Source organism: Numida meleagris, chromosome 13 (genome assembly GCF_002078875.1).
Source record: "Numida meleagris isolate 19003 breed g44 Domestic line chromosome 13, NumMel1.0, whole genome shotgun sequence".
Classification (NCBI taxonomy): Eukaryota; Metazoa; Chordata; class Aves; order Galliformes; family Numididae; genus Numida; species Numida meleagris.
In genome coordinates this window covers 5,519,539-5,541,346 of record NC_034421.1, presented here as the reverse complement: position 1 = coordinate 5,541,346, position 21,808 = coordinate 5,519,539, and the positions used below count along the sequence as shown (strand labels likewise).

General features: G+C 45.5%; 1 protein-coding gene across 8 annotated transcripts in view; it reads left to right on the top strand.

Moving 5' to 3' along the window:
- Positions 1-21,808, top strand: part of CACNA1H (calcium voltage-gated channel subunit alpha1 H) — a 205,498-nt gene that overhangs the window by 152,164 nt on the left and 31,526 nt on the right. For all 8 annotated transcript variants that reach the window (XM_021411338.1, XM_021411331.1, XM_021411330.1 and 5 more), the window contains 15 exons: positions 2,681-2,832; positions 3,862-4,047; positions 4,745-4,862; positions 6,298-6,453; positions 10,450-10,540; positions 12,685-12,893; positions 14,622-15,056; positions 15,772-15,872; positions 16,279-16,402; positions 16,535-16,603; positions 16,714-16,898; positions 18,954-19,080; positions 19,675-19,800; positions 20,507-20,596; positions 21,530-21,722. In XM_021411338.1, coding sequence (XP_021267013.1) covers positions 2,681-2,832; positions 3,862-4,047; positions 4,745-4,862; positions 6,298-6,453; positions 10,450-10,540; positions 12,685-12,893; positions 14,622-15,056; positions 15,772-15,872; positions 16,279-16,402; positions 16,535-16,603; positions 16,714-16,898; positions 18,954-19,080; positions 19,675-19,800; positions 20,507-20,596; positions 21,530-21,722 — 2,362 coding nt within the window. The remainder of the gene's footprint in view (positions 1-2,680; positions 2,833-3,861; positions 4,048-4,744; positions 4,863-6,297; positions 6,454-10,449; positions 10,541-12,684; positions 12,894-14,621; positions 15,057-15,771; positions 15,873-16,278; positions 16,403-16,534; positions 16,604-16,713; positions 16,899-18,953; positions 19,081-19,674; positions 19,801-20,506; positions 20,597-21,529; positions 21,723-21,808) is intronic.

Genomic DNA, 21,808 nt, shown 5'->3' with positions numbered 1-21,808 from the left:
GCCTGCAGGTCACTGCGAGACTGCACTCCCACTACCTCACGTTCCAGCAGCCCTTGTCACCAAATTAATTCTGCTTCACACCAGATATGACCACTGAAGGATAATGAAGATCTCATCTGAAGCACGATTATTGGCTTTGCAACGTCAGCCTGCTGCCATCGCCTTGCTTCTCCCCATCATCAGTCTTGATCTGCTGGGTCAGCTCCTCACCACTGCTGTGGATGATCCCATCTGTGTCCTCCCCTTTCCCTCTTTCTCATGCCCTCTCTCACTGCCCATGACAGATTTCTGCAGCTTTTCTTCTGAACTCAAATGCAAAGCAAAAACTGGAGAGTAAGCAAAAAGGACACCAAATTGTCAAAGGAAGTTGGCAAATCAATTTAAGCAATTATACTTGCCAATTAACTGGTTGCCATCCCATGTGTTCAGCAGGCCACAGAAAGTCATGGGATAGCTTAGAAAACATGGGATTTTAGAGAATAACAAATTGCAAATTCTTTTTATCTGCCAGAGGGTGTTTTTAAGTTAAGCTGAAAAGCTTACACTTTTCAGGATGGACAGTGACTTTTTTGATAAAACCTCCTGAGATTGTTCTGTCGTATTCACATAGCTCCAGAATTAGGGATTTTGAAAAGATCGCCAGGTATCCCAATTTCATGGTAAAACTGTGGCTCTTGGCAGCACATCTGGCAGCAGTGAGATGAGCTGGGGGAGCGCTGAGGTAGGTTTGGCTCTATCGGGTCAGACAACTGCAACACTGCAGGCTGCAATTTGGGATATTCTACGATTCTGTAAGGAGACGCATTTGGCTGCCTGGAGGGCTGCAAGAACTTAGCAAGCTATTCTGCTTCTTGTCAAGAATGCTCTTGCATAACCCCAGCCAAGGGGATACTGAATGTGCCAACCATGCGCTGATGGTGACACATGGCTCAAGGATGCCACGGGCACAGCGTCCTGTCACCACTGTCGCTTACAGCGGGGCTGGCAGAGCCAGCAGGGCTCTATTTCAGGTGCAGTCTCCACTGGGGAGCTGGTTAGGTGCCATCTTCGAGCAGTCCTTTTCTTCAGCTGGGTTTTCCAGGACATTTTGGCATTGTCAGGGAAGGGAATAGCATGGCAAATGCTTGTTGATGGTAGGGAGGGAATTGCTGTCTCTACAGTGAGGAAGGGGTAGGGAGGGCAGCCCAGGGCCGTGCTGTCCTGGTGCTCCTTGCAGCCACCTGGGTCACCCCTTGCTGGAAACTAAAGAACAGAAAATTGCACAGACCTTCCCCTGGTGTCCCTTAGTAATTAGTGTATATGAATTGTAATCATGAGGACCAAGGCTCTTAGTGCTGTTTCTCTTGGATAAATGATTGAGCAAAAGGCAGTCTATTGCATAAAGTAATTTAGCCTATGAGTGATGGTTCATTAGCAGCCCACAGACTGTCGCTGCCGATAGTAGGGGCTGTGCAGGCTCTTCCTGTCATCAAGTTAACTCTTTCCCCCTCTCTTTCAATTGCCAGAGATTCACTTTGCAGAGCATGGAGGTAAATGTGTCCTGTGCCACAGGATTACAACGGCCTTCTCCCTTCAGAGCCACAAATAATGCAGCAACGTCCCTAAGAAACTGCCAGCTATTAACATAGTGTCTAATGTGGATGGGGAATAAAGGAAATTATTATCAGTCAGGAGATGAGTCAGATATGAAAATAACACCTTTTTCTAGGCAATGTTATTACACTGAGGAAAGGAAAAAGAGTCATTTGCTTTTACAAAGGAATGGGTCGTGAGCATTAGAAATGCGCATTGCAGAGCTTGGTGCTGTTGGAGCAAGTGAGCAAACCCCAGCCAACCTTATGTATGTGTCCCTGCTGTGCCGGGTTCTTGCCATGAATCAAGAGCCCAGGTGGTGGGCAGGCACTGCTGCACCTCCCAGGAAGGGAATTTCTGAGGCTGTGTCTGAAATACGAGGTTGTAGCCCAAGATGATTTGGTGCTGATGATGGAGGAGGGAAATGGAAAAATCGGTGCTTAGGTGTGAGCCGCATGCAGACTTGTGCAATCAGAGAAACCCACTCTGATCCTAGAGGGAATTCTGGCACTCACAGCTCTACTGCTGTCTCTTTAACGAGGTCTGTTGTGAGTTACTGACTAGGACTTCAGAAAGAGAAATCATCTTGGATTATTTTTAGGGGTGATTTCCAAAGGCGCTCAAGGGAAATAAAACTATTGATCCTATTGACTTTCACAGATATTTGTTCTCTTAATACTTTTAAGAGGCATCTGTAGGAAAAGTGCTTTGTTTGTATGTGAATAGAGCTACGCTGTGTTGAAAGTGCTTCTGCTTGGGATATGGCAGGACCCATGAAGCTCTACAGTAAAAACAGCCTGAGCAATGCAAGTCTAAACAGAAGACTTACAAGCAATGCTACCCTTGTAGATGTTGTTGTAAGAATGCACAAGCTCCGTCCTTTGCATAGTTGGTTGGGCCCTTATATTGGGTGCAGTTGTTCTGACACTGCTCCAAAAAAGGGCTGGGATTCCATGTTTCCAATAAGACCCTGGGGACTGTGGGAGGGACGCAGGAAGACCTAACCTGTATGCGTCATCAGTACAAATCCCAGAGGGAGAGGAACATATCAGCCCACGGCCATTTCCTCTGCGCATCTGTTTGACCATGTTGCTTTTTTGCCCCGTAGCCAGATGAGCTGACCAATGCCTTGGAGATCAGTAACATCGTCTTCACAAGCATGTTCGCCCTGGAGATGCTCCTGAAACTCCTTGCCTTTGGCATCTTCGGCTACATCAAGAACCCATACAACATCTTTGACGGGATCATAGTTGTCATCAGGTCACTGCCAGTTCTTTCCCCACCGTGGCTTTTCTGCCAAGGGCTTAGACCGGCTGGGGAGTGGGATGGGAAACTGGAATGATGTGATACAGATTAATCCTGGGTTCGCTGGCTATCATGGGCTATAATTATGCTGCCCCATTTTAGGTTCCCGCCACTAGAAGGGCCATCCAAAGTAAATGGACCTGGCAGATGGAGAGTAAGGTCTATTTACGCCACTTGTCTGGCACTGTGGTCAATTTTCCACTGAAGTGCAGAACTGCTGGTCCTGGGAAAGGAGTGCTGTGAGTGTCCATATCCCAGCAGTGCACTTCTCCCAAATTAACATCTAACTCAGGCCAGAGCAGGGCAAGCAGGAGGGTGAGAGAGGGAAATGTTCTGCTCTCCTCTCCCAAGGCAATGCTGTCTCAGCCTTCACCGGGGATGGCACAGCATGCATGTGAGAAGCTTGTGCAGCACCTTTCCATGGTGGGATTCAATCTACCCACACTGTTCATACTTTGGTTGATCATTTGGGGCAGAGAAGACAGGGCAGACATAGAAGGTGTAAATCAAAATAGTGCTCTTGACTTCTGTTGGCCCATCCCTTTGATTCCGAGAAGTGAGAAATAGAGAAAAGGCACAGAACAAAGGCCAGCTGTGGCTTGTTAAATATTAAACACAGATCAAACCAACCCACCCCCACAAATGTAAATCCCTCTGCATATTAGCTTGGTACAAAATTGTGATCTACTTCTTGTGGCTAGGCTTGTGGCCGTGTGTAGTGATAGCAGGAGACATGCTGTGTTGTGAATAGCCACAAGCAAGGGAATTAAAGAACCAAGAAACCAGCTATAAAGGATATAGGTTGGGCATGAGTTTGCAGCTCTGCACAGCTGCAAGCAAAGGTGTTTTTCAAAAGCGAGAAAGTAGCAGCAAATAAACTACCCCTTTAGGACTTAAATGGTGTGATATCCTGTAAGAAGCCAGCCTGCTTAGGGCTTTCACTGTCCACGACTGCTGTTTATAGTACTTCCTGCCTTCCTGCAGCGTCTGGGAGATCATCGGGCAGTCCGACGGCGGTCTTTCCGTGCTTCGAACTTTCCGGCTGCTCCGGGTGCTGAAGCTGGTGCGCTTCATGCCTGCCCTCCGTCGCCAGCTGGTGGTCCTGATGAAGACAATGGACAACGTTGCCACCTTCTGCATGTTGCTCATGCTCTTCATCTTTATCTTCAGGTATCAGAGGCTGCAGCTCTTCTCCTTCCATTAATCGTTCTGCTTGCTTATAGAATGCATAGATGAGAATAGCAATGCAGCGTGTTTGCGAGGCTGCCTCTGTGACAGAAGTGCTCATGATAGACTGACAAGCAGACACTCAACAGACTATTTACTTCTTTGCAGCCTCTGTTTTCCATGCAAAACTGTAATTCTGTAGATGAATGAAGAACACAAGCAGGCAACAAAAGGAAAACAATTGCTCTGGAGTTCTTGGGAATCTCCTTTAGCTGTGTCTCAGCAAGCTGTCAGAAACTGGACTCTACCAGCCTCGTATTTGAGGGGAAGGTTATACAGACTCCAAGGCTTTTGTCTGTTTGACCCTATAATGCTCCTTAGGATCCTGTTCTTGGAAACTGGTCGGATTAGGCAGCTGGTGATGTAGTTTGTCATTTTCTAGAAACATAAGATGCCTGATTTGACATCAGCGTAGACAATTATAATGAAACATGACACACAAGAGCCAAATGGCAGGATTTGATCGGTGATGGTATATGTCAGTGGTAACACAGAGCCCGTCTTCCTGGGAGATACCACTGGCATACAGAATGCTAGGAGGGGAAAGGGTGTCCTGAAAAACTGCTGCAACCCTCCCTGCAACGATATTTTGCACAGTAATGTATTTTTTCCTTTTATCTCTTTTTTTCTCCCACTCTAGCATTCTTGGCATGCATCTTTTTGGATGCAAGTTCAGTCTGAAAACTGATACAGGAGACACAGTTCCAGATAGAAAGAATTTCGATTCCTTACTCTGGGCCATTGTGACAGTATTTCAGGTAAGCTCTGAACCCTATTGTCAGTAAAAGTTTAAGAAGCCTTGAAAATCCACCTTTATTTTCCCTTTATATAGTAGTTAAGGTCAAGACCCGCAGTCTACTGTCCATTCTGCTCCTATTGTGTAGATATCTGTCTCCTCACTTGTCTTCACTGCACACACAAAAATGTGCACTTTCTGAAGAATTTCATTTAACTCAGAGTAGCAAATAGTATCACAAATCAGAGCTGAAGTTGCTGGCTGTTTATGCTGGGAAAGTCTTTGTGCCAAAAGCTGTGTTTCCTCTGTGGGCAAGGTCTGCTATATACCTGAAATTACTGGTTATTCCATAATGGAGCAATAAGCCTCTATGTCCAGGACATTCTAAATATAAAGATTAGTCTTTTCTGTTTAAAAGCTCAGTCCTTACAGCCTAAGTGCAGCAAATGGAGCACAGTGTAAACAATGTTAAGCAAAGTTTCTAAATGCAAGGTGCAAACCAGTACAGAGTCTTCACTGTGAAGGTTATAACTTCTTGCAGTTTTTCTTCTTACAAAGAAGCAAGGAGAAATCAGCTGTAGTCTCATAGGTTTGGTTTGTTTTTGGTTTTTCTTTTTTTCCAACATAAATACAGACTTCTGCATTTATTCTGACTGTCCCATTGACAAACAGAGTTGGCACAGAGCGCTAGGGCTCAGCCCTACATCCCATGAAGGTTAACAGGAGACATGGCTTAGTGCTACTGACTGCATTCCTATCCCCAAAGCTACCTTATTTTCAGGAGGGTTAGAGGCCACTGTCACTGTAAGCCTGAATTAATGAGCAGCATGCAGCTCTCATTTGTTTTCCATAGGTCCCTGGATTTTTGAGCTCCAGGGAAGCTAGGAGAGTGGGAACCCCTGAGGAAGATCCCTTCGAGCAAGACTTTGCAAAGACTTTGCCTATTTTTTTGCCGTTTGTCAGTACTCTTACCCAATGGGAACTGCTTTGTTTCCCTGAATTTCTTAAGCCACCCCATTTAGCGTGTCAAATATTATGATTCCCACCCTCAAAAAGATACCTTAAAAAGAGCATTTCCACAGGGGACAACATCCCTGGCCCCAGGTCTGTTAGCTATTAATGGTTGTCAAAGGAGGCAATCCCCCCACCAAATAATGGGGCTTGTACTAGCATATCCTTTATATTACTATATCTGGGATCTGAACTAGTCATCTTATGGGAAGCAGTGCACTAGATCTCCCTGCAGAGAGGGGAGGTTTGGCCAAGGGAGAGCTCTCATGCACGAAGCTCTGACTAAATGAATGTTTTGCTATCTATCTCATGAGACCTGCTCATAATTATGCTTAGAAAAGGTCAGAAGGAGAGGAAGAAATGAGTATGTCAGCGAGGAATTGAATACAGCTGCTATGCATGAGAGGAGCGGAGTAATCAGAGTCTTCCCCTTCACCTCTCTGCAGATCCTCACTCAAGAGGACTGGAATGTAGTCCTGTACAATGGGATGGCATCAACATCTTCATGGGCGGCGCTCTACTTTGTGGCCCTGATGACCTTTGGCAATTATGTGCTCTTCAACCTTCTGGTTGCCATTCTGGTGGAAGGTTTCCAAGCAGAGGTAAGAGGTGTGAGCAGGGGGGAGGGAGAAAATTGTGAACCATGTGTAAGCAGGATTGTATGGATCAGTTCACGTCAGTGGATCCAACCATGCAGGCAGCACTAAATTTAACCTTCAGGGCTGCAGATGAGCTGGGTTGGGCATATGGAGCTCATTTGAGTCTGTCCATGCAAATAAGGCCAGCTGGACTTGGCACGAGACTTGGGTGACCAACACTTTGGTTAATCCGTTGCAGGGTGGAAGTCACTTAGGATGGATTTAGCTTGCCTAAATTTCACATATATACTGTCTTTTGTGTTTTTTTTATGGAGCACCTCAGGCCTTCAGTGTGTCTAGTTAACTCTTGTCATGTGGAGCAGGTAGGATGCGAGCTGGTGAATCCAGGACTCTGCTTGAGACTCTATCCCCTGTCTGTTATTAGAGGCTGGTGGCACAGCAATTAAAAAAAGCGGTATTGCAAGGTTGAAAACATTAAATTTTAATTTGTCCTGATCCAAACTAGACAACTGTGAAGGCAGCCCTGCTCCATCTTCCTTTCAGGTCCCAGCAGGTCCATTTGGGAGAGATTTTAAGTAAGGATGATCTGTTTGGATTGTAAATACAATGGTATATATACACATATACATTATGCAGAAGAAGAAAGAATTTTTTTTTTCAAAGTCCTAGTGCAAATGGAAATGGAAATGAATTTGAGACCTAGCAAACGTCATCCAGTCTCAGTTAAAGCTGGGAACAGTGGTATCAAAAAGGCTTACGTCACGCTGTGGAATTTTTTAATTATTGCCTTTTTATTTCTGTGACCATCAAGAAGGAGAAGCTGGAGCGGCTTCAGAGACACGCAGAGTAAGAAACAAAATGAGAGAATGGTTTCAGTTTTCACCGCCTTAGCTCCCAAGGGAAAGAGGAGAAAAAAACCCTATTTTTATGGGATTTTTTTCACGTTTCATTTTTTTTCCCAGAAATGGCATCATGCTCTCATTTGCTATGTTTATATCACACTTAGACAAGCCATCACAGATCATGGAATATAATTGAAATATTCATGGACCAACAATTCCCTTCTCTCAAGCCAGTACAGCCACATGATGTCCTTCAAGGATGTCTGCATAGATTCATTATTAAAACATCCCTCCTAGCTTCCTCACAGCACTAACAGAGCAAAATTAATTGAAACAACAGGAACCAAGGCCCAGATTGTGAAATAACAACCCTGCTGTATGTTGCTGAGGGTGTTTCATGGATGCTGAGGGCGGTGAGTGCCACCTGCACACACAGAGGAGATGCAAGTGGTCCAGCTCTCTGCTTTCAGAATGAACGGCTCTGTGCTGCATGAGTGAGCATCCTGATGGCTCGTCCAGTGGGGCCCGTGCTCTGAAGATCTAGCACGGCTGCCTGCAAAGAGCAAGAAGATCCTTTTCCAAGGGCAAGCTATGCTCCATGGGTCAGAGCTAATGCTGACACAGTTTACTTCCAGACTCAAGTTGTTTTCTCAGTGTCACAGACTTGGGCATCTGCTGGCTCTGCTCTGGATACTGTAACACCTTTGCTGTATTCATATGCTAGGAAGATGTGGCAAATGAAGATGTACATTCTAGCCATTAACCTCCTAAGACCAAAGTAAAGAATTACCAGCATTTCAACAGGTGCTGCAGTAACTGCTGTCTTCCTGGCCAAACACAGTTTTCCTCTAGGAGCCTTGTTAGCTGTATTGAGAGTGGCTGTGTTTGACCTCCATCCTGTTGGTAAACAACACAGGCCGTAGCAGAATAAAGTCTGTGCTAAAGCAATAGATTTTTCTCAACTGAATGTAGAAGCAAGTGATAGATTAGCCACATGGTGGTTCAGAGAAGAGGTATTCAGTGGGCAGCCATGTGTCAGATCTCCTGTGATTCCACCAACCAGCAAATCTTGGTGGAAAAAGAGGACATGCCAGGGAAACCCGAATGGATGATAACCAGCAGGTGTGACCTGAATGACTGGAAACCGCTCCTGCTCCTCTTGTTGCTGGTACACTGATGCTCATAGCAAAGTGGAGACATTTAGGAACCCTGAGTTCTCCTATTTACCTCTGTCCGCGTGGCTGTGCCTCTTTAGTGCACAGAGATTTCTTTTTTAGCTCAAGCAATCTTACACTTATGCACAGAGGGCCCTTGCAAAGTCCCCTGCTTCTCTGTTACACATGCAGCCCCTGGGCATCCTTTGTTCCTGAGTGCTTAAGGGAAGAGAAAGTTTTCTCCACGCAGCCACCTGGCAGCTTGCAGGTACATTTGGACTGTGTAGATCCTGTTCCTCGCCTGCCTGCCCTCTCAGAGGCTGAATCACCTGCTAATACGAAGCCACAAATGGGCAGCCTTGCACAATCTTCTCTGACTGTGTGATTACAGACCTGGCCGATTGGCTGTCGTTTCCTTGCTCAGGTTTAATGGCTCCTTTCAGAGCTGTTGCAGACTGTGATTTAAATATGTGTAAGGAGTACTTTTCCAAGCTTGTATTATTCACTCAGTGCTGCCTCGGAAAAGGCCAGCAACCACAGGCATGACATTTGCAGGGCACATTTTGCTCCCCACTTCCATTTATTATAAAATTTGACATCAAGCCTATGGGCTTGTCAGATGCCTCACAGTGAGGTATCAGCTGTGCTACAGAAAACCCTTCTCAGGGCTGTGTTTTGGCTGCAAGAGCTCGGTTCACTTATAAATGCATAACTTATCTCTGTTTGTAAACCAGAGACTGTTACAGTCTCCTTGGATAACTCCCAGGAAGAAACTGGAACTGGATGGAGCTGACTTTTCTTTTTTCATCCCTAGTTCTGTTGGTATGTTGGCAGAAATTCGTGTTTTGACCTCTTTGACTTTGCCCTCCTGCAAAGAGACGCTGTTAGCAGTGATGACAGACACTGATGTGCACCACTCCTCCCTTTGCTCAGGTGTTTCTTTCCCGTGGGTGGAGAGTGACTCCTGAGAGACTCGTGCAGCTAAGAGGGTGCACATTAGAGCGGCTTGAAGCTCTGAACCATCAGCAGTATTTCAGCGAGGACAGTAAAAATTATACTGTGAATCACAGTACACAGTCTCAGCTTGATCTCAGCTTCTGATCTGCCTGTGGAGCAAGTTTGGCAGGCGTATCCCTAGAAGAGAATAGGCTATACTGGCCACAAAACCATTTTTAGTACAGACTATTCCTCATTTCTGCTTAGGACAACAAGCAGCCAAATTTCAAACAGGACCATAATTGCATATTTGTACTTCTATTGTTCCCATGTCGTTTTGAAATCTACCCCAGAGCTGCTCCTGAGAAGCTGACAAACCTTCCAAAATTATGCAAATCCTTCAGCTACTCTGCATTAGTGCTTCTGCTCCAAAACAGAGAAAATGAATAAGGGAGCTTAAACCTTTCAGTCATCCTGTCTGTTTGGCTGCACCAGTTAGCAATACATCACAGATGAAATTAAGTTCACTGACGCTTTAGCACCATGTTTCTAGAAACCATGGTAATTTGTTCAGGCATCAGTTAAGGAACTCTGCTCCTTTCTCTAGGCTCAGCTGCTTGAATCCAGCCTTTTGCTACTGCTTTGCTGCAGTCTTGATGGATCAAGCCAGCCATGCTGATAGCCTGCCGGAATCCCTTCTCGCTGCAGACACGCCAGCAGAACAGAACTTGCCAATAGCTCTTTTGTCATAGGCTTGTACATTACTTTGGCTGGTCATTATTGGTAGCACAGCAATGGAAGTTCATCAATGCTGCAGGAACAGTAGTCGTAATCACATCATCCTTTCTAAGCAAGAAAATGAATCATAACTAGGAAAAGGGACTTACCTGGGGTCATTCCCTAGGGTAGCATTGAGGGAGCTTGGCAATCTCCTTTCCTGGTCCTTGGGCCAAGCTCTAACTGACCATGATAAGCTGAGGTATCTCTGAGCTGCTAACTAATCCAAATGGCCTTTGTGCTAAAGATTAAATGAATCAGATCTGTTAATTAAGTTCTTCTCTCTGCAGGGGGATGCCAATAGGTCAGACACGGATGAGGACAAGACATCCGCCAACTTTGATGATGATTTTGAGAAGCTGAAAGACCTGCGAGCAACAGGTAGGATCTTGTTCCTGTTTTCCCATGAATTTGAGTTGCGCTACAGCTCTGCATCCACAGTCATCTTTTCCTTGAAATCTGTGGAAGAAAGTGGAAGAATCCTTTTTGATTCATAATTAGTCTGATAGGTACATTAACAGAGCAGCTACGCAAAATGTGTTGGGAAGCTAAATGCACACTGATATTTCCTTTAAACAAATGTCTTTCCTAATTTCAGCTATAGTAGAACATTTAGTTATGTCTCATCGTTTCTTCTGTATCGTTACCACAAAACAGTTCGCTGACAGCAATATTCTCACACGACTTCTCAGCAGCTTTTCAAATCAATCATGTTCTCATCTGTTCTTTTTGATTCCTCTCACAAGTGCATTTGGGCGAGATTTGATTGATGGAAATGTTGCTGATTATTTGCTTCACAGGGGGATCTGGCAATTGGTTTGAAATAAGTCCGCATTGTACTACCGCACAATAAGCATGAGATAATAGGTGATGGTTTTCACTCTGTAGTGTTTGCAGCTAGGTAGGGGAAAGGAAGGGATCAGGTACTGAAAGAGAGTGAATAATACAGAGGTAAACAGGAGCCGGTTTAGTTTCTCTGTGTTTTTATGCTCAGCTTGGGCTTTTGTTAGGATTACTTTAAATGTTTCTAAACTAGGGTTCATTTCAGCTAAGGAAATGATGCTGATTGTGGTGAACAGATGGAATTCAGCTTAGGAAGAGGCAGAAGTAATTTGTTGAGGAAGCTGAGACGGAGCTAGATCACAGCAAGGTGACAGAGCTACTCGGTCTGCAGATGAAATAACAAATTCCAAACACCAAATGAGGAGAGGAATCTCCATTGCAAATAGTTGGCAAGGAAACTTACAGCTTAAATTTCCTTTGCACCAACTATTTGCTGGACAATTTCAAATACTAGGAGAGTTCTATGGGAAGTAAATATTTTCACCTCTTCTCAGGTAGTACCAGAATAGAAAACAGGGCTGAGCTTATTGTCAGTCAAAGTCCATGAGACATGGTGTGTCCTCCATAAGCCTCCTATTTGCCAGCCAGTAACTAAACAGCATAAGGACATCAACAATTCTATTACAATGCTGTTGGTCTGTAAACAGATACACTGGCAAGAGGGATGTGTATTGCAGATGAGCAAATTTTGAGCTGGATCTTCCACTCCTTGAAGTGAGTGGCAATGTTCCCAGGGACTTCTGTGGTGCAGATCAGATATTTGTGTCCAAGCCAGCAACTAAATGGATGATACAGTAGAAACACATTGCATTACAAAAGCAGCCAGTGGTGGAGAAATAGCAGGGGTAATGTACTTACTTGGATTTCTCACTGCAGACTTCTCCATCTTTCCTGCTCGTCACGGATGATCCCATCCTTTCCCCTCCCTAGGACTGTGATGCTACAGTTATTAAACCAGAATCAACTAAACCCAGTGAAACTCGAGTTTGTTCAACTTAACTCTTGTGTTTGAAAGTAGTTCAGCTTAACTCTTCTGTTTGAAAGTAGGTTGATGTTTTGGGGTCCACTGTGCTCCACAGGCCTGAGGTTTGTCCTCAGTTTGAATACAGTTGCTACGATCCATACTTGCTATACAGCTGAAATACTTTCTACAGTTACCACATTCAGTTACACCATTCAATTTCTCTGTTACAGAAGGTTTATTCTTCTAGGCATGTAGATGCTTAGAAGTCATTTCCATTTCCTGTCCTCTGAGCAGATGACTAAAGGCAGTGACTAATGTTTGCTTTGTGCCTTCCACGCGAAGGAACTCAGAGCACATCAGAACAGCGTAAAAATCTCTGTGCAAGAGGCTGTGTCAGGGAGAACAGTTTGACTCTGTAGGGTGAGTTTAGCCAGTCCTCAATACCCTTTACCTGGAAACTCTCTCCCAGAACCAAAAGAAGGTGACTCCACTCTCCTAATCCCCAGAATGCTGAGCAAAACAAGCTCCCTTTAGAGAACACTGTGGTGTTTGCCTTGTGCCTTTCAAAGTGGTCAGTTAATCTCAGTATTTTCCACAACTTTTCATCTCTGTTTGGCGGAGTTCCCAAATGACCCGAGGAGCAATGTTTGCTTTGATGAGTGATTTCTGTTGCTCTGGCTGAACGTCCGCTGTGTGTTCTCTCTCCCCTTCTCTCCAGAGATGAAGATGTACTCCCTTGCCGTCACCCCGAATGGGCACCTGGAGGGCAGGGGAAGCATGCCACCTCCCATAATCATGCGCACCGCTGCCACACCGATGCCCACACCAAAGTGTTCCCCACACATGGATTCAGTGCACACTTTTGTGGACTCGAGGAGGGGGAGTAATGCTTCGCTAGATCCCCTGACCTACGATCAGAAGTCCTCGGTAGGTTTTCAAGGTGAACAGCTCTCTCTCAAGTGCCTGAAAGCAGCACGGGTGTTGCGTGCATAAAATTGTATGCAGTGATTCTTAACGTTTGCTGGTGCTTCTGGTACTGCCACAACTGAGCAGGGCCAGCTGCTGTGTTCCTCACTGTGTGTACACTGCTGTAAAATGGAGAAGGTGGTGGGGATGGGAAGCAGAGAGAAAGGCAGAACAAATTCCAGAGGGAGAAATGAATGGGGGTGGTACACTGTTGCAGGACAGTGACAGCATTGCATTCAAGAATAGTGAATGTGTGAAGTGGGGAGAGAGGGATGTGCTGGGATTCGGTGTTTTCCTGCCCAACATCTGATCAGAAGTTCATGCCAAGCCGCCTCCCTAGAGAGCAGCATCGTGAAATAGGTCATGGGTTCATGTAGCTGGCCTAGCAAAACACTCTGAGGAGAGGCAGGCACCTTCTACCAAACCCACTGGCCATGCTGTGCTGTCTTGGTGTCACGTGTTCCCATGGAGCAGAATGAGGTCTGGTGTTTTAGGGTTGGAGCTGGAATTCACAGGAAATGAAGCATTTGACCCCAGCAGCTGAGCCCTCTTTACCGTATGGCAGCCCTGTTGGAGGGGAAATAGAGGAAGCAAAATGTGAGCAGACTGATTGCCGCTGGGCACAGCTCGTGGAGCAGAGATCAGGCTGGAGCTGGCTGGTGTAGCAACTGATTGTATTTTGCCTGCAACCAGGGAGCAGGAGGGCAGCTCTGTGAAAAGAGAGGGAGCAGAATTAATAGACAAAGTGGATTTCTGCTGCTGTTTATCTGTCCTATTCCTCTGCTCTGTAACTGCAATATCATGTTCAAATCAAGGCAGCAGACTGTGAAGGCACTTTATACAGAGACAGTCACTATCCCTTTGGTAAGCTGCTTAGTCAAGGTAATGCTTTTGAAAAGAAAATAGAGATGACTGCTATTTGCCTTGGGGTTTCATGGGATTGTGAGTAGTTGGAGAGGGTTGTTCATGGTTTGAATCCTTTCTCTGAGAGCACGTCAGTGCCACCAGCCAAAGGAAGATGAAGCAGTCAAAGGAGAGCTGGCCGACACTGAGGAACAGGAGGAGAAAGGCAGTTTGCCTTGTTTCGGTGCTGGGAGGAAGCCATGAAGGGAAAAGGAGTTTTCCTTCCAGTTTTCCTGTGCTGACCTTAAGCGTTCTTAGTGTAGCAATCACCTGCCAACCAAATTGCACTAACACACTGTTCACAGCCAGAAATTTGCTGTGAGAAAGACATTCATTCTACCTTCTTATGCAGCAAATTGAAGAGAAAGCAATGTAAATTTGGGCACAGTTTCCAAGTGACACTTGGGTGACTGGGTGCCAGCACCCTTCTGGAAGCCAGGGAAGTTGTGTGCTGAAACCACTTGGATGTGAGGAAAGAAAATGCTGCTTTGGCAGTTAGCATCTTTGGGTTCAGTTCCTGTGCACAACTGACATTGCCAGGACAGTAGGAAGTGATGCAGCGTGGAGGTTTGGTAGTTGTGCTATGGATGTAGTTCAAGGAGTACCTTCACAGTGGGTGCTTGGTTCCCATCTAAAGATGTGGGTGCGATGAAGTTGGAGCAGTAAGGAAAGCTGGAAGGGGAAGTCATGTTTTACAAAAAGAAGAGTCTTCCAGTGTGGGGAAAGTGCCATACCCTTTGACTTCTTCCCACAAACAAACCCTCAAATGTCTTTCTCCTCTCTCAGTCTAGCCTCCGCAGTTCCCCTTGTGCCAACTGGGGTACCAACAGCAACTGGGGAAGCCGACGCTCAAGCTGGAACAGCCTGGGCAGAGCCCCGAGCCTCAAGAAGAAGAACCAATCGGGCGAAAGAGAGTCTTTGCTCTCCGGGGAGGGGAAAGGCAGCACAGACGATGACTCCGATGACGCCAAGTCCAGCACGGTCAGCAGGCCCTCACTGCACCGCCGGGCAGAGTCCTTGGATTACCGCAGCTCCCTCGACCTGCCCGAGCTGCTGCAGCTGCCCCCCATGCGCCATTCGCTCAGTATCAGCCCCATGGCTGTTCTGCCCGCTGAGTACCAAGACTGCAATGGCAAGATGGTGCACGTCCCCAGCGAGTTCTTCCTGCACATTGATGGCCACAAGGAAGAGGCTGTGGACTATGAGGATGACATGGAGGATGTAAGCTGAGGGGAAAACTGGGTACTCATGCGTTAAGTGGCTGTTTAATCAGCCACTTTTAATCAGCTTGTGCTCCAAGAAGGCTGACTAAAAATCCAGCTCAGGCTCAGATGTGTTGGAGCCTAATGGCTGGTGTAGACAAAACCAATCTAGATCCAAGGGAAGGCCTCTGTTTCCCAAAAGGCTTTCATGCTAATGGTGTGGGTTGTTACATTGCAGTGGTCTCTAACAAGAGAATGTGCTGGCATTTACCTGTTTTTTTAACTGACTGCTATTGTCTTCTTGGTCGGGAAGGCTCCAAAAATGAGCTGTAGATCACAGAATTAATGTCTTTGCTCTCAGGAGCAGTTTGGTATCTTGAAGGCTTGGAAGTCAAGAAAGAGTGCTCTCTACATTATTTACTTTGTGATTGTTTGAGGCCTTTTTGGTTTTGACACAACTTTGGATCTCAAAATGACACATTCCTAGAAGCCTTGATTTGTCATGTTTGTATCACGCTGTAAAGCAGCCCCCTTCTTCCCCTCCTTTCCTCCCTGTTTCACTGGAAAAATATGACAACCCCTCCCTATGCCTGCCCTAGCTCTGCCCCAGTGCTGGGACTACCTTCAGGCAATCTGAAATGCCAGGTACTGCTCCCTTTCACAGAAGGACTGTGGAAGCTGAAGAGGCAGGAAAATAAAAGAGGAAGAAAAGGTGTTTCTTCTTTTCTATCCAGAGTTACTGCTACCGGATTCGTAAAGTCTTGGAGCCCTACAAACCAGAGTGGTGCAAGAGTCACGAGGACTGGTCCCTCTACTTGTTTTCCCCGCAGAATCGGTAAGAAATCCCAGCCCACCAGGTTTGGGCAGTAAAGGAATACGACATTTACAGCTGACCTTCCCTTGTGAAAGATCTCTCCGAAGCAGAAGCATGGAGTTTTATAAATCTGACTTTTGATTTTTAGGTAACTTTTCTGCTAACTGCAGCAGAACTGTTGCATGGGTCACTCCATGCCTGTCTGGGAAGAAGAATGGTTTAACCCTCATTTATGATAGCCATTATTATATCTGTTTACTCTTTATTTATTTCCAATAATGGTAGAAACTTGGAGAGAGACTAGTTCACCACCAGGGCTGATGCTGGTAGCACAGCTGCTGGTGGCTTTCAAGACATGCCATTGAGGTGGGAGTCTCTTGCCAACCCAAACATCTGAAAGATATTTTTCTTTCCTCCATTTCTCCAGGTTCCGAGTGATGTGCCAGAAGGTCATTGCCCACAAAATGTTTGATCACGTGGTGCTGGTCTTCATATTTCTCAACTGCATTACAATAGCACTGGAGCGACCAGACATAGATCCGCACAGCACCGTGAGTCATTTTCTTCCTTGATTTCCCATGAACAACTTAATCTTGTCAGTGCGAGACCCTGAAAGATAGAAGATGTTTGTTTTCTGTCCTGTTTAAATAACATGCTGCCTTTTGCTGCTTTGTGTTTTACAGGAGAGGATATTCCTGAGTGTTTCTAATTACATCTTCACTGCAATCTTTGTGGCTGAAATGATGGTTAAGGTAATTGCATCTCCACCCCATGACACATAGTGAGGCCTGACAGCAGCTGAAAATCTGACATAGTTATGATACTGAGGCAGTTCTAAATGTCCTTCCTCTTCTGTCTGTAGGTAGTAGCTCTTGGCTTTTTCTCTGGGGAGAACACCTATCTGCAGAGCAGCTGGAACGTCCTGGATGGAGTCCTGGTCTTCGTATCTATCATAGACATCATTGTCTCCATGGCATCAGCAGGTGGAGCAAAGATCCTGGGTGTCCTTCGCGTTTTGAGATTGCTGCGGACCTTGCGACCTCTCCGGTGTGTTCCTGGATAGGGTTTGTTTTGTGTTCACAAACCAGGACATTTGGAAAAACACATGTAATCCATCAAGGCATTGCTTAATAACACAAAAAGCTGAAGCGTGGTATCATCTTTGGGGAGCTCTTATCTTTTGAAACCGTTTGAAAACAGTAAAATTAGTTCTAATTATAACTTGTCTTCTCCAATGTGGAGAAGAGCGGATGGAGTTTGGAGCGAGTGGTGTTATCATACTCAGGCAGTTAGTGCACTGAATGTCTCCTCCAGCCTGCAATTTTATCACCGTTTTACAAATCAGTCTGGATCCTTGTTAAACTGTGCAACCTCGCAGTCATTCCCAAGCAAGGAGGTAGCATTGGCTGGGAGAGAATTTGCAATTGAACAGGTGCTGATGATAATTTGATAAGCTCAGGCGTCTATATCTCCTCTCCTGTGCCTGCATATCTAACATCGCTGCAAAACAATTTAGCTCTCAGCTAGGAATACGACTGGGAGATGCTTTCATTATTTGAGAAAAGAAATAAGGAGAATTTGTATTTTGTTTACAGTGATGCAATAACAAAGAGTGTTAATGCTTGGGGGATTTTTATCAGCTCATGGCTCCTGTTCTATTTCCATCCCGCTCAGCAAGAAAGAAACACAAGGCTTTTTTCATGAAATTTCAGTGGCAGTACGATAGGCACCTCCAGAGGCCTGTAGGCCTTCTCATGAAAAGCTGCTCGCTGCTTGCTTATGAGAATATTAGAAAGAGGCAATCTTGTTTAGGCCCATGACTGACAGAGCAATAGCTGTTTGTCTGCTGCTCTGTATTTCCTTGGTGACAAATAGCTTTGTAAGTGTTTGCCTCCTCTCTTGCTCCCACAATCTGTTCTGCTGGTGGCAGCAGAGTCCCCTTGCAGTGCTGGCTGCTCTGGTCACCCTGGACAAACTGTGGCTTGGCTTGACTTCAGGGCACCTGTCTGACACACGTAACTAGGGACAGAAATCAGGGCGCAGGCAGCTCATAAGCAAACGTAAGGGGAAAAAAGAATTGGTCTTGGAGAATAAGTAGGCCAGATCCTATTAATAGAGAGGAATCCATCACCTCTGATGGTGGCTTCACTTATTACAGCTTCTAGGATTCCTCCAGGAACCATTCCTAACACTTTGTAGGTGCAGTTCAGACAGCCACTTTATGTGCGGCCGAACAGGACCATGTTGAAACCCTCTGTCCCTGCAGCATACGCTTCTGTCTGGCAGGTATGAAAGCCTCATTACCCTGCAAGAGTTCTACAGGCCCCTCCTAAAAAAAGCCTTGGTGTTCTTCACTCGATACACCAGTCTGCCCAGAAAAGCTTGCTTAGGCTAGTTACACTTCTGTGTGCAAGCACATTTTTCAGACACCTGTGGGAGAGCCATTCTCCAGGCACTTAAGCAGAAAAGGAAAATACTTGCTCTCCACAATACCTGCTCCAGGCCATGCTCAGAGCATGCCTGGCCTCTCACCACCTCACAGCAAGAAAGCTGTGCTGCTCTTTAGTGGGATGACCCTTTGGCTGGGGTGCTGTTGGTCACAAGTCCCTGTTAGTGAAGCATCAGCTCAGGAACTAATTACTACACACGCTGAAATTCAAATTGAATTGACTGTGTTTGAGTTGTTGTCACAAGGCCTGGGCTGGCAGGGCAGCTGAGCACTCTGACCTTGCCTTTGAGAGTTCTGGTAATCCCATTGATGGCGAGGTGGGCATTGCTTTGTGTCCCTCTGCTCAGATCACAGGGGCTAACCCAGCCCCCCTGGACCAAGCTGTAGTGGGAACCCCCATGATATCTTGCCAGTAGAGAGTATTTCCTCCTCTCTGTTACTAGTACGCGGTTGCTTAGACTTTTTAATTCCATCTAACGTAACTGTGGATGTTGTGGTTGCCTGATTTCATCAGTAGTCATCTCTGAATGCTGCCTGCAGAGTGAGGGGGGCTGCGATAGCTTCGCTGCAGCCCAAGCAGAAGAGGAAAAACAAACCTAATAATATGAAATGCATTAAAAAAAAAGGGCTTCATTGTTTTGCTGTTTTTTCAGAGTCATCAGCAGAGCCCCAGGTCTGAAGCTGGTGGTAGAAACCTTGATCTCCTCCTTGAGGCCTATTGGGAATATTGTTCTCATCTGCTGTGCTTTCTTCATTATCTTTGGGATTTTAGGGGTGCAGGTAGAGTATTCCCCTCATCACTGCCATCTGTAAGCAGCTGCTACCAATGAGTTTTTGTCACATGGGGTTAAGATGGAAGTAACGAGTTTAAATCTCTCCAGGAGATTTCAGTTAGTTGTTGGGAAAGAAGAGCCAGACCCTAAAAGGAGTACTCAGGGGTGGGGTTGACATCTGTTCATTGGAAGGTGGGCAGGACTAGAAGACAAGACCTCCCTGGCGAGGGGAAGGAAAAAACAGATTCCAACTATCCCGCCTGGCTCTGTGTGCTGGGATTTATATGATGGCTCTTCCTCCAGACGGGAGATTCTTATTCTCCCATCAAAACAGAGCAGGGCTGAAGGATCGCCTTCCTTCTGTTGTGTCTGAGGCAAGAAGCAACTCTGTCTCAAGACCTGGATTTTCACCTGAGTTGGTTTCCTCTGTGTGTTTTAAGACAGGTATCTGAGCTGGGAGGGAAGAAAAGGAATTTGAACCTGGTAAATAGCTTTACCAAGGGACAGAGAGATAAATCAAGGGGACAGATTTTCCATAGCTGCTCCTTTTTTGTTCTTTCTTTCTTTCTTTTTTTTTTTTTTTTTGGCTTCTCAAATACAGCTTTTTAAAGGCAAATTCTACTACTGTGATGGTCCTGATGTGAAAAACATCACTACGAAGACTGACTGCACTAATGCACACTACAGATGGGTTCGGCGGAAGTACAATTTTGACAATTTGGGACAGGTAAAGTCCTCACTGCAGGATTTTCTGTACCAGTTTTTAATACGTGAACATTTAAAATGTATTTTTGAGGAAGGTGTAGAACATCTATCAGAGGAAGCTTCCAAGAGCAACCTAGGTATTCATCAATCAGAAACAGCCCTGACTTTGGGTAGGAGTGAATCAGGTCACCTGTTGATGTTTTGCAGTCGGACTTCCTAAAGTTATACAGTTCCTTTTTAATAAGAGAGTTTTGTCTTAGAAGGGATGCTTTTGCATGCAATCCCTTGCTTGTGGAGCTCAACTGTCACTTTTAGTCTCTTGGCTTCCAGATGTTAGATTTACAAATGAAAAAACAATAAGGTGTTTTAGACTGGCTGAAAAGCCCATAGTAGAAACTGGGCTGTACGATTAACTTTATAAAACCTCATGACATTTGGCCAGCCTGACATATCGATTTTTAATCATGCTTAAGCAACCAGGCAGCCTGATGTGGCTGAGCAAAAATCAATCTGTATGTGAGGGAAAAGTAGTGTCACCAGTTTGCTCACTTTTAAGCCGGACGTGCAAATAAGTAAAATCAAACCACAATATATTGCATTTCTCTTCCGAATCCAGGCCAGATCATGTGTTACAAGCTGTGGATTGTTTTGCTGAGCGTTGCCTGTTACTAGTTTCCTCCTTGGGGGCTAAAGTGCCAAAACAATCTTACCTACTTTTCTTCTTACAGGCCCTCATGTCCTTGTTTGTCCTTTCCTCCAAAGATGGCTGGGTGAACATCATGTACGATGGTCTGGATGCTGTGGGTATTGACCAGCAGGTAATGTACTGAGAGACCAAAAGCGCTGCCATCAGAAATTCCAGACTTGGATGTCTGGTTTTTGAAGTTCCATAAGCTGCATACATTTGTACCTCTTACTTCATCAGGCATCAGTAATATACCCAGGCAATCTTCATTTTCACAGAATCATAGAATCATGACAGAATCATAGAATTGTGTTCCAGGGAGGAGCAGAGTTAAGGGACCTATGTGAGGTCCTGACAGCCCTTATCAGGCTGCTGAGGGTTTCTGCCCTCTCTTACAGTGGCTGCACCCCTTGTAGCATATAGCCAAGCACTCATGGGGATTTTAATTACAATGATCTCCTTGAGTTCTCCCATGTGCGCTGTTGCACTGTGGCTCCATGGAAGACCTGATGAATATGAGCAAGTAAGCATGAGAGACAACCAAAGATGTTGTGAAAGGGAAATTAAGTTTCTGTGGTGTGAGACATTAGCAAAGGTTAGTCAAGAGTCTTCAGTGAGTAGTAGCTGATTGTAACTACAGTAACTCTTTGCATTCAGTTTTCTCCTGCTTCTGAAGGTCCCGTAACAAGTGAGAAACATTAACAATGAGCATTTATCTCAAAAAAATAAGCTGAAACCTGTCTTTACCTAAAAAAAAAATCACGCAGGTGGGGTGATGCAGATCCACTGAGATTTATTTTAAGCTATGTGTAGTAAGTGCCAAACTAAATAAATTCCATAAGCCAAGTTATGGAGGCCCGGGCAGGTTTTACAAAAAAAAATACAATTCTAGTCAGTAAAAAATGAGTAAGAGGAAAAATGTAAGTCCTCCCAGCACTCTCCTCCTCCCCACACAAGTGTACTGTGCTGTCTTTTAGCTACGTGGTGCCAAATGTGCCGACTTATACACATCTTAGCCATGTCACTTCTCCACTCTCTCTCATTTTTTTCTTCTCCACTTCACTAGCCCATCCAGAACCATAACCCTTGGATGCTTCTCTACTTCATCTCCTTCCTGCTCATCGTCAGCTTCTTCGTGCTCAACATGTTCGTGGGGGTGGTGGTGGAGAACTTTCACAAGTGTCGACAGCACCAGGAGGCAGAGGAGGCCCGGCGTCGGGAGGAGAAGCGTCTGAGACGCCTGGAGAAAAAGCGCAGGAGTAAGGAGATATACCTGTCTGGTCGGTAGACTGCGTTACAAACCAAAATCTTTCTGAGCCCTGCCTGCTCCCAAAGCAAGACTTTT